At 33.5% G+C, this 16,753-nt stretch overlaps 4 protein-coding genes across 6 annotated transcripts in view; 2 read left to right on the top strand and 2 right to left on the bottom strand.

Moving 5' to 3' along the window:
- Positions 1 to 151: 151 nt before the first annotated feature.
- Positions 152 to 2,975, bottom strand: LOC128891176 (aspartate aminotransferase, mitochondrial). The gene is made up of 8 exons (XM_054150471.1): positions 2,703 to 2,975; positions 2,207 to 2,363; positions 1,973 to 2,101; positions 1,677 to 1,898; positions 1,430 to 1,586; positions 1,256 to 1,354; positions 870 to 1,186; positions 152 to 785 (listed from the first exon to the last, which is right to left on the bottom strand). The coding sequence occupies exons 1-8, from the start codon at positions 2,795 to 2,797 to the stop codon at positions 663 to 665; spliced, it is 1,299 nt and encodes a 432-aa protein (XP_054006446.1). The 5' UTR covers positions 2,798 to 2,975; the 3' UTR covers positions 152 to 662.
- A 1,716-nt stretch (positions 2,976 to 4,691) lies between these two features.
- LOC128891173 (cell cycle checkpoint control protein RAD9A) lies at positions 4,692 to 6,962 on the top strand. 2 transcript variants are annotated; one of them, XM_054150466.1, is made up of 6 exons: positions 4,692 to 5,033; positions 5,131 to 5,333; positions 5,397 to 5,561; positions 5,630 to 5,786; positions 5,864 to 6,035; positions 6,108 to 6,962. In XM_054150466.1, the coding sequence occupies exons 1-6, from the start codon at positions 5,000 to 5,002 to the stop codon at positions 6,820 to 6,822; spliced, it is 1,446 nt and encodes a 481-aa protein (XP_054006441.1). In that variant the 5' UTR covers positions 4,692 to 4,999; the 3' UTR covers positions 6,823 to 6,962. The 2 variants fall into 2 exon arrangements, with proteins under 2 accessions (XP_054006441.1, XP_054006442.1); XM_054150467.1 differs by lacking the exon at positions 4,692 to 5,033 and having other exon boundaries at positions 5,177 to 5,316.
- A 422-nt stretch (positions 6,963 to 7,384) lies between these two features.
- LOC128891179 (endonuclease G, mitochondrial) lies at positions 7,385 to 9,626 on the top strand. 2 transcript variants are annotated; one of them, XM_054150475.1, is made up of 6 exons: positions 7,387 to 7,892; positions 7,990 to 8,207; positions 8,357 to 8,550; positions 8,620 to 8,856; positions 8,932 to 9,112; positions 9,191 to 9,626. In XM_054150475.1, the coding sequence occupies exons 2-6, from the start codon at positions 8,097 to 8,099 to the stop codon at positions 9,293 to 9,295; spliced, it is 828 nt and encodes a 275-aa protein (XP_054006450.1). In that variant the 5' UTR covers positions 7,387 to 7,892; positions 7,990 to 8,096; the 3' UTR covers positions 9,296 to 9,626. The 2 variants fall into 2 exon arrangements, with proteins under 2 accessions (XP_054006449.1, XP_054006450.1); XM_054150474.1 differs by having other exon boundaries at positions 7,385 to 8,207.
- Positions 9,627 to 9,766: 140 nt separating this feature from the next.
- The window catches only part of LOC128891165 (protein crumbs), a 254,301-nt gene continuing 247,314 nt past the window's right edge, over positions 9,767 to 16,753 (bottom strand). The window contains exons 15-20 of the mRNA XM_054150419.1: positions 15,819 to 16,650; positions 15,207 to 15,576; positions 14,524 to 14,842; positions 14,091 to 14,408; positions 13,526 to 13,621; positions 9,767 to 13,383 (exon numbers count right to left, since the gene is read on the bottom strand). Of these exons, the coding sequence (XP_054006394.1) occupies positions 13,156 to 13,383; positions 13,526 to 13,621; positions 14,091 to 14,408; positions 14,524 to 14,842; positions 15,207 to 15,576; positions 15,819 to 16,650 (2,163 nt within the window). The 3' untranslated portion in view covers positions 9,767 to 13,155. The remainder of the gene's footprint in view (positions 13,384 to 13,525; positions 13,622 to 14,090; positions 14,409 to 14,523; positions 14,843 to 15,206; positions 15,577 to 15,818; positions 16,651 to 16,753) is intronic.

Here is a 16,753-nt window from a genome sequence, read left to right on the forward strand (position 1 = left end):
AATTGTTGTTCAGAATCGTCTCAGCTACCCCCCATTTCCGGCTCCTCCCCGACTTTTGGGACACCCTGTATATGTCAAATTTTGATCTCATTAATCGTAGAGAGATTAGATAATGAAATAAGATACGGATCTCTGATCTACAATTTTAATAGAGTAGCGCAAACTTGATTAATTATATTAAGATTAATATGTAATAAATCCAATTCATTACAAAGTGTTGAATTAATTTTTACTGGTATTTAATACATCTTACAAGAAATTATTGTTTACATGATAATTGAGTATTTGTTACTATATACAAAATTATAATTTACTAACAATCAAATATCATATATCTCTTTACATTGTAATCGAATACATGGTAGAATATATTAATAATTAAAATGTTATCATCTTTACTATGTAGAAGATCGGCACAGTCACGCCGATGAATTATTTTATACTAAACATGATTGACATCCATGGATCAAAACCATAATATCTAGGCTTCAGTTGGTATCTACACTGCCTGCAGTGCTTTTACAAAAATAGCATGCAAGATTAAATGCATTATATTTAAAGTTTGTATTTGTATTCTAGTATTGTTTATGTATGGAGTGTATATTTGAATATTACAAGGCAAAATGTGGTTCGACTCCTTAATCATTCATGGAAATATAGAGTTATTTTGTAACTTCATGCATAGCATGTGCAAGGTATTCAACGTTTTTTGATGTTACTCCAGCCATTGATATTCTGCCATCTTTTGTCAAGTAAATACTGTAATTTTTCGTAAGTTTCTCTACCTGTAAATAAATATTATTGTGAATAACTTGATATGTATTACAAGTATTACGAACGAAAATGAAAACAAAGAAAATTGCTTATACCTCAGGAGCTTTAAGACCAGTATAACAAAACATTCCAATTTGGTCTGTAATGTGTATCCAGCTACGAGAGCTACCAAGCTTTTTTAAATTACCACTCAATTGTTGGCGAGCAGAAATAATACGGTCAGCCATTACTTTCACATCACGGAGCCACTGTTCTCTCAATTGAGAATCTCCTAATATCTCAGTAACAATCCTGGCGCCATTAATAGGAGGATTAGAATACATTGGCCTAATCAAAATCTTTAATTGCGAAAGTGTCCTGTCTGCTTCATCCTTGCTGGAAGTGACCAATGTAAATGCACCAACGCGTTCACCTATTTAAAATTGTATTAGAAATTTGCATTCTTCATTATACTATTATTAAATAATAAAATTATGTTTACCATATAAACCCATATTTTTAGCATAGGATTGAGCTAAAGCAATTCTATGTCCGTCCTCGAGGAATAATTTAATTGCCAAAGAGTCTTTTTGTATAGATCCTAAAATTTTATATAAACATTTTTAAGAATATTCACTCAATTGTTTATTCGTTTGATTTTGATTTTTCACTATACCCGAAGCAAATCCTTGGTATGCCATATCAAAGAAAGGAAAAAGGTTTCTTTTCTTTATTATTGCTGACAATTCCTTCCATTGTTCTGGACTAGGATCGACACCCGTAGGATTATGTGCACATGCATGAAGAAGAATAATAGACTCCTCTGGAATTTTCTATAAAAAGTAATATCACGAATATTAATGCTAACATTACCTATAGGTATTAATACATAACATACTTCATATAGTTTATACACTACTTACAGATATATCTTCTAATGCACCCTGAAAATCTAATCCACAAGTTTTTGGATCATAATAACGGTAGAATTTTGTTGGGATCCTAGCAAGCTTAAATATAGGAACATGGTTTCCCCATGTAGGGGTTGACAAATATATTTCTTTATTGCCAGGAAAAAAATGTGATAAAAAATTTGCCCCAATACAAAGTGAACCTGTTCCAGAAATTCCTTGAACAGTAGCATTCTGTAAAATACCATTTGTTATAATACATGAAAAAGAACTTTTGTACATCACTTGAAGATGTATAATACACATACCAAACCATTTGGAACCACATTATTACCATCACCAAGTGCCAAGTTAATACTATGTTTACAAAATTCAGCATTTCCTGCTATCGGTGAATATTCTTTGTCCATTTCTTTATTTCTGATTTTTTCTTCTGCCTACAATTAATTTGATTCCGTTATGGAGCTGATTGTATCTTTGGTAAACGTTATTTTCTTCAAAATCTATGTATTATGAATAAAATTAAATTTTGTGCTACATACCATTCGGACACTTGGTAAGACAAATGGTTTACCATTATCATCTCTATAAGCACCAACTCCTAAATTAATTTTTTTAGGATTTTGATCTTTTTTGAATGCTTCTGTAATACCCAAAATTGCATCAGGTGGACCCATTTCTATGTGGGACCACCATGAACTACAACACAAAAAAATAGCTGTTTTAGTATTACTTTACAATTTCAAAATATCCTTATCAATCTTTAATTTAGCAAAAAACTCATTATTCAGGAAAAAAACTTTATTTACAAAATTTCTTAATGTATCGAATACATTATACATACAATACATACAAGGAAAAAGGATTTTAGTAGGATTTTAATTTAGCTTTAATTAATAAATTGTTAAGTATTCATTTCAAATATATAGAGAAACCATTCGAGTATTAATATTACATACTTCTTTTTCAAGAAATTGATATTTTACAAAAATGCAAAGGTTAAAAGGTCACTTAATTACTTTTGAATATAAATCTTACCTCATTGATCTAACGGTATATGAATTAACATTGCAATTGGTTTTAAATAAGGTATATATAGATGAGAGCGACATGAGTCTTGTACTTTGTGCCATTTTTTTGCAATATAATAAAACATAGACCTATTCCACGTTCCAATCAACTCTATTATCTATCGGACACCTCTGGACGTGGATGCTCTGAATCACTCTGGATTGCTTTGGATCAGGACGCAAAGCAAGTGCTAGCAAGTGGTGACGTTAACTACATCTATACGCGAAAACTGATATTCGCTCATGCGCATATGTATAATGCTATCCGGTAATGGCGATTGCGTGTTTGATCACATTTATCGCGAATTATACGAGTTGCAATAAATATGTACCTTTTATTTCATTTTATATTATTATTTAAGATATGTACATTGTATTTTATTTTGTATTATTATTTAACATTTTCTACATTCGTACAAACTGTGCAAATCAATGAAGAACTTATACAATTCAGTAGTATTCGATTAATTCAAACGCAGGGCTGATGCAAACGTTGACTATTATGTCACACTTATTAACCACAATCTACTATGTATCGTAATATTGTATAGGTCATAGGAGTAATCATGTATGGACTGTCACCACTGTTTTCGTCTCACATGTATGAAAATAATGTGTCAATTTAGCAATTATAAGCATACGATGTGTACATACTACACACTACATAGTTCTAACAGAAAATAAATATGTATTATTTGTATTTATATGTTTATATATTTTATTTGTTATGAGATATACATTGTTAGACTTGTCACTGTTAATATATAATATTATATTATATTGTAATAGAGATAGGTATCGATATTTTATACAAACAATAGAATCAATCGTAAAATATTTTACTCACTATAGTGAGTTCGTTTTTAAAATAATGAATTTATAATTTGTGACTCATTTCTTTGGAATAATAAATTTCTTGACTGTAAAAAAGATAGTTTTGTATATTAAGAATTTTTCAAAACAGACTATAAATACATGTTATTCTCAACTGGGGCCCAAAGATATGAAGATTACACTAACTCTTATGAAATCTGTTACACAATGTATTATTGAATAAGTTTTTTTTGCACGATAACATTATCTTATACACATATGTGTCTTCGGTGACAAGTGACCATTTGTAATGGAAGATCAATTGAAAAAAAATGTCTAATTTTGTCTTCTACTCAATCGATCGACATATATCGCGATACAATTCTACAACTTTTTCTGCAATTTTTAATTTTATATTTTTTTATGTTTTTAAACAAATTCTAAAACAATATTTTTTCATATGTATATATATTATTACCCGATCAATAAACAATCACATAATATTTGCATATCTTAAGATAAATTTATTTTATACTTTTTGGGTTGCGAAAAATATCACAATCATAAATCGGGGTCGTGAATGAAAAAAGTTTAAGAAGCCCTGCTTTAACCTAATAGACTACTTATTATTAACAATTTACTAATAGACAATGTTACATACAAATGGGAAAACAAATGCGGAAATGCTTTCGCGCAAGCTAAACAAGCTTTTTGCGCAAATAAGATCCTCACGCATTACGATCCCGACCTACCGTTGACCTTAGCTATCAATACTATCAATACATCGCATACGTATACAGGGTGTCCCAAAAATGTTGTAACACCTTGAAAGGGGTGGTTCGGGAGGTAATTTGAAACAACTTTTTCCTTAGTGAAAATGCTGTCCGAGATATTAACAAAAAACCCCGACCAATCAGAGTAGTAGTAGACTAATTGTAGTGTATATACACTTGCGTATATACTTTATTTTTATTCTACATATTGCGGAGCAATAGGCTCCATTGTATTAAAATTATATTAACATTGCTTTCAAAAGTAGCAGTTGACGCCATCTCTACTGTAAATGCACTGATAGAGTTTCGATTCTCGAGATTCGAGAGTACGTGTATCTATCGATAGTTTTCTTGTAAATGCGCTAAAATTGAATTGTGTTATCTTTTTTTCTGGTTTATGTTTACTTATCAAACAAATGATTTTATGAAATTTGTACTTATAATTACTATTCATTTATACTAATTTTCCATAATTGTGAGTCTCAAATCTACACATGTACATTTCTAAATTATGAACGGTTATGATTAACTCTTCGCTCTTCATAAAGGAATGACCAGTTCTTGTTTTTAGCACACGTAATATTATGAATTTTTTCGACTACCTTGTCGAATTGCTTTTTACATTAAACAATACTTGATGTTTAGTCAACGATACATAGTTTAGTAAGCCAAATTCAACATGAAATGTGTTATACCAGGTGTAAATGTAAAAAGTACGTTGTGTATTATTTTATTTAGGTTATATTTTATTAACCTCTATTTTAGAGACTGTACATAATAATAAGAATTGTTTCTACATATTCGTGATAGTTTTAGCAAAAGCTATACATGCATTAGCAAGAATTGGAGATGAAATGTACATAGAACCGCAAGAAACTGGTATATCATTTCGTACTGTCAACATGGCAAATTCTGCGTATGCTGACTTTACAATGTTCCAAAACTATTTTTCGTGTTACGAATACGGTGATCTCCAAAAGAATGACGCATTGAAATGTAAAATTTCAATGAGGGTAATAATGAATCATTATGTTTTTATATAATATTATAAGTGATTCAATGTTTATATTTTACAGAGTGCTATGACAGTATTCAAAGCTCCAAATGTAATAGATAAACAGGTAGAAACATGTCACATCAGATTACAACCAGATGCATCTGAAATTTTCTTTATTTTAAAATATAAGAATAGTATTACCAAAACACATTTGTTACCCATATTGGATTGTGAAGTATTACAAGTATGTTTCATATATTTGTAATTGCTTCTGATTACTTCTTATTTGTTATTATTATCCATATTTTATAGACTGCATATGATAAGAATTCTGCATCAAATCAACTTTCTTCCCAACCCCGTGTATTGGGAGATGCTGTACATAATTTTCATCAAACTCTAATTGAGATAACAATGGAAGTTTCGTCGCAAAAACTGTTACTTAGAAATTATATAGACGAAACTTCAGGTAACTTATATCATGTAAATGATACGTTGTATTGTTAATTCTTTTTCTTGTTAAATGTGACTTTATATTTGTTCCAGGTTTATCGAATACAACTCGAACACAACTCGTGCTTGGCAAAGGCGAATTTGATCAATATAATATTAATAAAGACACGTCAATTACATTTTGTATGAAGGAGTTTAAAGCTATTTTGTCTTTGGCAGAAGTTATAGGTATACCAATTGGAATATATTTTGTAGAAGCTGGAAGGTAAGACTAAAATAAACGAAACACAAGTACTTCTTTAGTTATGTATAGATAAGTGTCCACTGATATTTTCAGACCAGTCATATTTGCATTAAAAAACCCATCTCTTGAAGCAAATTTAGTACTGTCTACATTAAATTCTGATGCAGACAGTCAAACTGAAACAACGGTAATTGGTAAACAGGACAAATCTGTAAAACAAAGGACGAGAAATACGCGAGTTCCTAGGAAATCTTCCAAATCTACGAACAGAATAGGAAATAGGTCAACCAATATGAATAAAACGTCTGAAAATGCTACTGCTAAAAATACCCATTCAAATTTAATTGAGAAGAATTCAAATTTAATTTGTAAAGAAAAAGTTGATGTACAACCGAGTGTATCCGGTACAAGCCGGAGAAATGATCAAAGAAATGATCAAAGTAAAAATGGAGACAGTTGTTTGCTTGGTAAACAGAATACTGAAAGAGAATCTCATAATGATGGATCATCTAGTCACAATGTAGCCGGACTCAGTAAAACACCTACAAATGGAAAGAAATTAGTGAATTCTATATTTTCTTCGATAACAAAAAGAAAATCTAGTAATGATGAAATAGACCGGCAACAAGGACAAAATAATGATAAATCTAACGTGTTAGAAGACGAAGTACCAGATTCACCAACGCCGCCAGTCAAGAAGGCTCGTTTAATATTTCAGAAATGTTTCCAAAAGACTTTTGATCCAAGGACATTGCCTGGATATGATATAATTTTAGCTGAAGATTCGGATGAAGGTTGTAGCGAATAAAAGTTAAAAAGTTTAAATAAATCTTTTATGTCATTTTTTATGGAATTGTAATTTATCTTGAAGTATGTATTTATTCTGTTTTAATTAAACATATAGTAATGTTTTGAACAAAAAAAAAAGAATAAAGCTTTAAAATTGTTGAAATATGCACAATTTAATTGTAATTATGTTCCTGTTTCCATATTTGTCCGATCCGTGTAAATAAATTGAATGTAATAAAAGTCTTCTAGGTAGAGGATTACTATTTCAAATAATGTGAAAGCGCCATCTCCACTGCCGAGTATTGCCGAGGGCACTGGTGATGGCTGCTCATATCAATATTAGAATAAAAAAAAATTCTAATATCAAAACATTAAATTAGGAACAAGGTATGTGATAAACTACTCTATAGTTAGTATATAAGACCATATAAAAATTACTTTTTGGTAGTCTCATAAACTAGATATAACGCTATAATAAAATAAGTGCAACAAGATAACATTGAAGCATGAGAATATGATAAATTGGTTGCAGCAGCATAGGATGAAACAGGTACATATTAAACATATGTACAGGGTGTCCAAAAATGTTGGAGGTCCTTGGAAGGGGTGGTTCGGGGGACGATTTGAAACAACTTATTCCTTAGTGAAAATATTGTCCGAGGCTACCGTAGCCTACGCTACCCGGAACGCTCCACCGGCATACTCACCCTCTGATTGGTCGGGGATTTCTGAAGTCTCGGACAACATTTTCACTAAGGAAAAAGTTGTTTTAAATCGCTCCCCGAACCATCCCCTTTCAAGGATCTCCAACATTTTTGGGACACCCTGTATATATACAAAATTTTACTTGAGTGATGTCAATATTTACTTACGTTGTGTTTTTCAAATACAAAAATTTAGTCGTACATTGTAAACATATGTATAACAGCATTGCGTTTTTGAGGCATTGGTTTTGGGGTCCCCTTTTGATTAGGACCCTGGGCACTGGGGCAATCTGGAACAATCATGTTTATCGTTGCGTAACTGAGTCACGTGATACTGTATCAAATATAAGCAGATAGAAAACAATAGCAGACAACGTGGACGAGAGTATAATTATTGAGTTCTGTCAATTAAAGTTTTAATGATTGAAAAATGAAGGGTTCCCTGAAATTTATTCTAAACCTGAGTAGTCTAACTACCGTAGGTTTCGGTGGTTGGTATTTTGGTAAATATTCGGAAAAAAAACGGTATTTCGATGCAGAAAAAGATGACAGTGAAACGAGTATTTTTCACAATATAAACATTAGAAAGATGCCTGGTTTGCCTTTGTTTGGAACAGTTTCTGCAGCCACTGCATACGTTCCCACGGAAACTGCAACAGATATGGGTTCAAAATTGTCAACAGCGTCAAGAGTGTCTGAAGTAAGTTACTGCTGATTTTAAATTATACATAACCTCAATATTACATGATCGCGGTCAATCATGTATTTATAATTGATATACGATATAATTCTTTTAGTATTCTATGCATATACTGCTAATTCATTTAATTACATTCATATATAAAACAGATTATGAAATATGGTTTTCCTGGATTCGATAACATAAGATCGTTCGAGGATTTTGTACTTTCCTATGACAGAAGAAATAGGGTAGCTCATTGGGTGTTTGAACATTTAACCAAAGATAGACTACAACAGAACAATGAAATATCACGTAGTAAATGTGAATTCAAACCTGATCCAAGTATACATCCTTTTTTTAGGTAAGTATTTTCAGTCTCTAAGTATCTATATTTAAAAATTAACATTTTAATAAATGTATTGGTAATTAGATCAGACAATAGCGACTATAAAGGTAGTGGGTACGATCGAGGACATCTAGCAGCAGCAGGAAATCATAAAGTCAATCAAAGCCATATAGAACAAACATTTTTCCTCTCAAATATGGCACCGCAAGTGGGTGTAGGTTTTAATAGAGATGCTTGGAATAGATTAGAAAAATATGTTAGAAATTTAACTAAAATGTATAAGGATGTGTTTGTTTGTACAGGACCTTTATATTTGCCAAAGTAAGTGAAAGCCTCAAATTCTTATTTATTTCTTTTGTCAATTATGTAATTAATTTAATTATATTATTAATACAGAAAAGAGGCTGATGGGAGGAAATATGTACGTTACGAAGTTATTGGTGCAAATCATGTAGCTGTACCCACACATTTTTATAAAATAATTGTTCTCGAAACAAACGACTCAAAATTAGAAATGGAAGCATTTGTAATGCCAAATGCTCCTATAGCTGACAATACTCCTTTAACAAATTTTCAGGTAAATTATTTATTTTTGTATAGTATAATATTGTTGTATATGCTTATATAGTTGATACTAATATAAACATTACGATAGGTACCACCAGAGAGTATAGAACGTGCTGCTGGACTTTTATTTTTCGACAAGATATCACGTGATAAATTGAGTAAAATAAATGGGAAGAAGATTGGTTGGTCTTAATAGATTTATGAAATTAGACTAAATACTAAATGGAAAATGACTTTACAAAAATCAAATATAGGTGTACATAAATATTTTTTTCATCTCTAGTCAAATTTTAGAAAAATTTTTTAAATGTTTGTACATATTCAAAAGTAATATTTTTATGTTATTACGTAATTATTTGTATATACACGTTGTGAAAGTGAAATGAAATATTTCAAGTATTTTAATTTTTATTGTTTTTTGTACATTCAATTAACGAAAGTATTTTATAATTATAGATCCACATATATTGCATGTTGTCACATTTTGTCATAAAATAAGTACATGAAAATCGCATGCATACGTATTTATGTGTTCTTAGTACCCACAATTTCAGTCTTGAAGAAACATTGACGATATTCAGTTTTCGGTATACGTTGAACAAAGATTATTATTTACAGCTCGAAAGCGTAATATGATCATTCAAAAATTTTCAATATAAACTATTGCCGTAATAAATTTTGCGTATGCTTCTGATTGATACCACATTACACTACACAGTATGTTTTACATAAAGTATAATGCCAATTCATCGAATATATTAATTAAATATTAAGCATACTCGGTACACGTCAACCTCTATGTATTTGTTGATAACAAATTTTGCTTCTGTAACGTTCGATACAGTGAATACGTACTGGCATTAATTTAAACTCCATACATCGGATAAACAGTAAGTCGATGTTGATGTATTTAAAAGTATTAATAGTATTAATAATGATACGTCAGGTCATCTGTTTCCTCAAAGAATTATAACTATTAGCTACAATTATCAACATGCTAATTACTATTGAAAGATGATATTTTCATCAGTAACAGCTCTATATCAATCATATTAACAGATGAGAAAAACTCTCGCTATTACTTTGGTCGCGGTAGTAAATAATTACGTACCAAATAATATTCGTTATTAAATACTATATTTATATAAAACGCTATTGGTAGAGTCGTTAATAATTTCTTCAACTTATAATCTAGTTTATGTACAAAATTAACAAGTGCGGCGATACTGTGAAACGTAGAAACGCACCGACGATAAGTACTGTGTAAGTCATGATAAACAACATCAACGACATCTTTTTTTTACAAACAAGGTTCCGATATATTCGCAATATAATCGTTAACATAACTGCACTATAATAATTCATAACGTATCCGCATCAGCTGCCTTGAATCTAATGAGCAGAATAAGAATAATGAATACTATTATGCTTGAGAGATCTCAAATATACGCACTCGAGTTTAACGCGTTTCTGGAATGCGTACATCTTCAATGTTTCGTATTCACTGCTTATAAATAAAATCTCTTTTTAAGTAGGGTAAATTAGGCACTAAAATGGACGGGTCTCGTTGCTTAGGAGCTTCTCTCGAGTATTGCTTGTTTGTTAAGGACACTTAATGGAGATTTAAGTACACTTTGTGTAAATACACGATTTTCGTCCAAATCACTTGCATGGCCGATATGCAAACGTGCCAATACATTATCCTCTTTCATGTGAACATTTGAAAAAATCGTTTTTACGACGAATTATTACACAATAGATCGATTTAACGCTTATTCGATAATTCTTTGATACCGAAGCTGCGATTACGACAGGGTTGGGCAGTGGTTATTTGGTGATTATTTTTTGCAATAATCACTCACAGTTGTCAGATTTAGTTATCGTAAACTACTTTTGCAATTTGTAACTTTTCAGAGGTAATTAATTATTTGTTATTCAGTAATCGTAATTACTGATTTTTCGTTGATCGTTCATCATGGATTACATTGTGCCCAACACTGGATTACGATGATAGCCCTAACGTGTTTCATTTTTAGCGCCTGTCTTGGACTCTTCGAGATTAGTTATCGTATCTGGCAATGTTTACTTAACAAGTTCGCTACCACCATTCAATTGGCAAACCACAGTTTAAGCAACATTTGTAGTAGTTTTAGTTAACCCTTTCAGTCTAGTTTCGTTTAAATAATAATTTATTTTTAAACAGTTAGAGACAAGTTGTAGAAATCCAGTGTAAAATATTTAGCAAAAGATCATTGCATAATTTCATTAGCATGCATGTATACATAATAAAAGTATGTGCAAATAAACATTATGCAACACAAAATTACTAACTTTAACATATTATGTATACCTATGTCTCTATCAAGCTTGAATGGGTTAATGCAGTATATGGTTTTTTTTAATTGTGCAAATAAAATGTACTAAATTAATAATAGGCTAATTGACTGCTTCAAATAATATGTCACCCAGATCATTTTGAACAATGTGACGCTAGTTCATACACTCCAATTTCTATAATTGAAATATTTTTAAATACAAAGCCTCTATAAGTGGAAGCTTTACTCATTTCCCTATGTAAATCCTCGATAGCTAAAAAAATAAAAGTTGACTCAAAGTTGTGCACACAGCTGCTTCATCTCTACAATTCGAAACATAATTCATTGATTTTTATAATTTGTTTCTGCCTTCTATATTTTGTGTTGCACTATGCTACTTTTTCTATCTCTGCACTAGTAAAAAATCGATAACGTTATTGATTTGATAAGTGAAGTACATTGAGACATACATTACATAATAAATTCATTGATATCAGTACTGAATCTGTTCAAAATTTACTCGAATATCTTATACATCTTATTCCTCTTACTCGGTCAACCAAAATTATTCAACAATTCTATTAAAATAAAATTTATCATAATCAAAGATAACTAATCACAATACATCACTTTAATCATCAGTCATTGTCAGTAAGCACTTTCGGTCAGTTGGAACAACTTTGAACTTAACACATTCGCGATCGCTGACGTGAATTCACGTCATTTCAAATTCTATTCCTGGTTGTCTATTATCTACCTTAAAAGTAAGTGTACGTATTATGAAAATCTTTTTATTTTAAATTTATATTTACAACATTGATGATTCAAAACGTTTTGTAATTTTTATCTTCGCCCTAACGATACACGTTTGCATCAACCAGCTTCAGAATTTCATTATTTTCGCCGGTGCTCAGTAATAGAAACGTGAAAAATCTGCTGATCGCGAATGTGTTGAGTACAATAAAAATAGTATTGTATTTTGAATTTGACCTTACAGTTGTCACTGCATTTGGTTCCTTAGATACCCCTGTATGAAAAACCTGCTTACCTCTGCAAGTCGAAACCTCTATACCTTGAAACAATTTTCATTTTTCTTCCTCGAGGTTTGACTGTGCTGCACTTACTTATGAAGACATGGAATATAAAACTCATCGCTGCAACATATACATAACGTTGGTCTTTCACGAGAATCAGCGCGTCACGCATATGCGATGGTAGCGAACATGTTAATTCCTTAGGACAATCTGATAACATGGTGATCAGAAGCGTGGACTAGAAAACGCGATGAAACCTTATTATTTTCTTACTGGACCCCATGGAAATGACCAACGCTGACATTTCACCGATCAGAATTCATCGACAGTAATGATGACCGACACCAGTTTTAATCGACGCAAATATTGACCGCGATACACATTTTTGCCATGGACAATTACATACATTACAGTAGATAAATGTTTTAATTAAACGCTCATCATAATTAAACGTAGAGAATGTGTATCGCGGTCAATCAAAACTAGTTTCAGTGAATCCTGGTGGGTGAAGTCTGTGTATTCGGTCATTTTCATGGTACCCTTCTTACTTGCTGTTCGAAAGCAGTTTTATCGAGAGGACGGTTCGATAGATAACGCAATTCCCATAGATAAACACTGCAAAATGCGCGTATTCTCAAAAGACTAGGATTTGTCGACGCGGAACAACCGTAACTTGCCCCCCTCGTCGCGAACGTTTTTTCTTTTTAGATTAATCTCTCCTCAGGCGGCGGCTTCATCACGTTGTCCATCTCTACACGCGGATTACTAAACTCTTGAGCACTAGGACTATAAGTTCCCCTGGTTGCTCGTTTCTTCCTAGCCATCATAAACAATGCGATTAAAGAGCCGGCTGCGATGAGGAAGAGACATCCGACGATAGGGCCAACGATCACAGCTATATCGAATGCTTGGCTTCCCAAGAAGTGCTCCGTCTAAAGAGAAGTTAGAGAGTCTAAAGTTTAGCATAAGTCCACATACCTTTTGGTTATATTTACCATGTATTTATTACGTAACATTGTATCATAAATGCATAAAATTCGCAATCTATTCATAATACGTTATAGTCGAACATACCTCTGTGCAATTTTGTCCGGTATATTCCGGTGTGCATAGACATTTGTAACCACCGTCATCGCTACATTTACACGTACCACCATTCTGGCAGTAATCCTGAAAGAAGTAAGTGTCATGTGAATAAGACAAAAATTTATCATCGATCCATGCAGTGTCGAACTAAGATTTTATAGATCTCCGGGCTACAAGTATTGCGAGGCCTCCATTAACATTTATAAATAGAAACAAGAACATTAAAGAATATGAAATTAATTTTTACAAGGTTAAATGGCAATTAAATTTCAAGCATTTGTTTTGCGTAATTACTTAAGACATATTCATGACCTGCTTCGATTTATGAAAGAAACAAAGGTTTTTAATGAAGTAATACAAGTAAACTTTAACGTTCCCATCGCTAATAATTTAAGAGTTGACGCGATGTTAATCTAGATTAAAAAAAAAAGTCGTTCTAAAATGTTAATAAATTGCAAGATTCTAAGACCTTGCAGCTGATAAGATCCCTGAGCCTCTAAACCCTTAATTCGGCCCTGTGTGGAGATAGAAAAGTTTGCTAAAAAATCAGTACCCCTCTACAAGGATTCACCATTCCGCAATTGTATCCGCAATAACCCGGATCACAAATGCACTGGTAAGTCCCTGGTAAATTTTCACATCGACCGTGACCACAGTCTGTCGTTGAATCCCGGCATTCGTCTATATCGTAAGAACAATCGCCTCCGGTATAGCCAGTATCGCTACAGTCACAGGTGAAATTGTTTACGCCGTCGTAACACTTTCCATCGTTTTTACATGGTGTATTTCCGTCAGCATCTGGTGCGCAGTCATCAATATTAATTTCGCAATATAGTCCAGAGTAACCAGGTAGACATATACATCTAGGTGCCTAACGATTAAAAAGTAATATATTAGTGGAATCAGAAAAGCCTTAGTACTAAATTTGTTTTACAATATTTTCGTGAAAAATGTTTTTTCTAGCTAGAAACTAATGGTGTTCGAACCTGATACATGGAGTCGCATCTACCACCATTTTGACATTTTCGCCCCGACACTTCGCAGTAAGGAACGTCACAAATTGAACCTTCGTAACCAGTCGTACAGGTGCAAGTGAAATTGTCACCAGTCTTAGAATTCACGACGTCCGTGCAAACGCCATGATTGCAAGGTTTGTTTTCGCATGTAATTAAACGGAAATTCTGGCACAGCTCGCCGGTAAATTGATCTGGACATTCGCAGTGAAAGGATCCACGATCATTCAAGCACACTCCGTCGTGCTGACAAGGACTGAGAAGTAGGCACTCGTTTATGTCATCGTCGCATCTAGCATAAAGATAAAGATAGATAAGATATAAAGAAGATATAGAAGCAAGAAATTGTTATGGTATATTTGCGGAATTCAGTGTGTATACACATAGACAAAAGTCGGTGTCGGTGAAACGGTCTCGATGCAAACATTGTCGGCGAAACGATTGTCTGATTCTTTACTTAAGAACTTATTAATGCAGGGTTCCCCAGGTTTTTCCAACCAAACTGCGTCGAAACGTTCTGCTTCATAATTACAGCACATCTTTAATTAGGATTTTGAAACTTTGTTCATATAAGATTTTTATCCTACCAACGAACCACTAGCACAGTTTGATCAGAAAATCCTAGGGTTCTCTTCAATACAGTAGAATATACTCACAGCCATCCTTGCCAGCCACTGTTGCACACGCAGGTGTAATTAGCAATTCCGTCCACACATGTCGCTTCGTTTTCACATTTATTGTCGATACACTCGTCAATGTTAAAAGAACAGTCTTCTTCCGTGTAACCCGGTGGGCATTCGCAGACGTAACTATTTGCTTTGTCAAGACAGTAACCGCCATTTTTGCAATCTACGTCGAAGCAAAGTTGACAACCGATACTCTCGTGATGGGTCGAGTTATTTTCCTGTAGCGCCAAGTATTCAAGGGGCGTAAAATTAGCGTTCTGATAAACCTCTTCATATGTGAAGTAATGTAGCAGCATGCTGCCAATTCGTACTTCGCCCAAACATCCTTTGAAAGCTTCGCCTGAAAAGTAAAATGTGTTTTTCAGTCGAAAGAAGATGAACGGTTGGCTTGGAGTTTGGTAAAGTGTCAAATGATTTAAAATTTATGCAAGCTGAAGGTGGACGACATCCGACAACGAGGATGTAAAAATCTAATGTATAAGTGGAGAACAGAGAAAGTGGAGGATGCGCATTCAGAGCAGCGTGGATAGCGGTTAGCGAATAATGTGTAAGATGAAGAGAAGAATTCGATCAGGATATTACCTGACATTACACTGTGAGGTGGCGAGACAGTGGTCAATATACGTTCGGCGAACTCTATAGAATTATCTTGAATGCCGCTTCTATTCTCTAACATCTGTTTACTAGAACCGACGGTCACGTAATTGTGTCTGTCGGAGAAAGTGGAACCTAGCCCACCCAGGGTGACCGTTCCAGTTACCAGTAAATCATACCACAGAGAGAAACTGAAGTTTGGGGAGACGTACCACGCGCTCTCCTCGTTATAATTTGCATACCCGCACTCCATGGAATTGTTGTTTAATTTCAATACTATGGACGACCAGTTTCCGTCGGCTTCGACTTTAGCAAAGTTCAGCGTCCCTTGATTTTGCATATCCAAGCGCCAGGAAACCGTAATCTTGTCTTTGTAAACGGAAACCGTGAAGTGCTGGTCGCCAACGTGGGGCGCGATGTGCATCAGGGTGCCACCTGTGTTTGATCGATATTTAATTTGGATGCCATCGATCGACGAGTCGGTTACGTTCTTCTCCTCCACCTGATTGTAAACGTAAGTGAAGGACGTCGTTACTCCGTCGAAGGTGGCATTGGCGATGCATTCGTAGCCGTCGTCGAGATTTTGACACTTGGATCCGGTCGGGCAATCTTGCAGTTGGCAGAATTCCATTTCCTGGCAAGTCTTCCCGGTATAGCCCCGCGGACATTGGCACCAGAAGTCGTTCCATGTGACGTGACAGGTACCGTTGTGGTTGCACGGACTGCTCACGCAGACGTTGTCGGAGATTACACCCTCGAGGACTTTGTCGTAGTCGAAGGTTACGTTACCAAACTGTATTGGCGGTGGAATGTCGTTTGCCTTTAAAATTATTTGTCGTTATAGCCATGATTTAGAAAGTGGAAGTCAAAGCGTTTATTACAAATAATAACATGCTTGTATCGACTATTTGCCTAATATTTCA

This window comes from Hylaeus anthracinus, unplaced genomic scaffold, assembly GCF_026225885.1.
Source record: "Hylaeus anthracinus isolate JK02 unplaced genomic scaffold, UHH_iyHylAnth1.0_haploid 12001, whole genome shotgun sequence".
Classification (NCBI taxonomy): Eukaryota; Metazoa; Arthropoda; class Insecta; order Hymenoptera; family Colletidae; genus Hylaeus; species Hylaeus anthracinus.

Bases quoted from the DNA above. Each gene is read 5' to 3' on its own strand.
- LOC128891176 (XM_054150471.1), bottom strand. From the start codon at position 2,797: ATGGCACAAAGTACAAGACTCATGTCGCTCTCATCTATATATACCTTA. The intron at 2,364-2,702 runs GTAAGATTTATA...TTTGTGTTGTAG, and splicing joins TATACCGTTAGATCAATGAG to TTCATGGTGGTCCCACATAG. The intron at 2,102-2,206 runs GTATGTAGCACA...AATTAATTGTAG, and splicing joins TCTTACCAAGTGTCCGAATG to GCAGAAGAAAAAATCAGAAA.
- LOC128891173 (XM_054150466.1), top strand. From the start codon at position 5,000: ATGAAATGTGTTATACCAGGTGTAAATGTAAAAA. The intron at 5,334-5,396 runs GTAATAATGAAT...TATATTTTACAG, and splicing joins AATGTAAAATTTCAATGAGG to AGTGCTATGACAGTATTCAA. The intron at 5,787-5,863 runs GTAACTTATATC...TATTTGTTCCAG, and splicing joins TTATATAGACGAAACTTCAG to GTTTATCGAATACAACTCGA.
- LOC128891179 (XM_054150474.1), top strand. From the start codon at position 7,938: ATGAAGGGTTCCCTGAAATTTATTCTAAACCTGAGTAGTCTAACTACC. The intron at 8,551-8,619 runs GTAAGTATTTTC...ATTGGTAATTAG, and splicing joins AGTATACATCCTTTTTTTAG to ATCAGACAATAGCGACTATA. The intron at 9,113-9,190 runs GTAAATTATTTA...ACATTACGATAG, and splicing joins CTCCTTTAACAAATTTTCAG to GTACCACCAGAGAGTATAGA.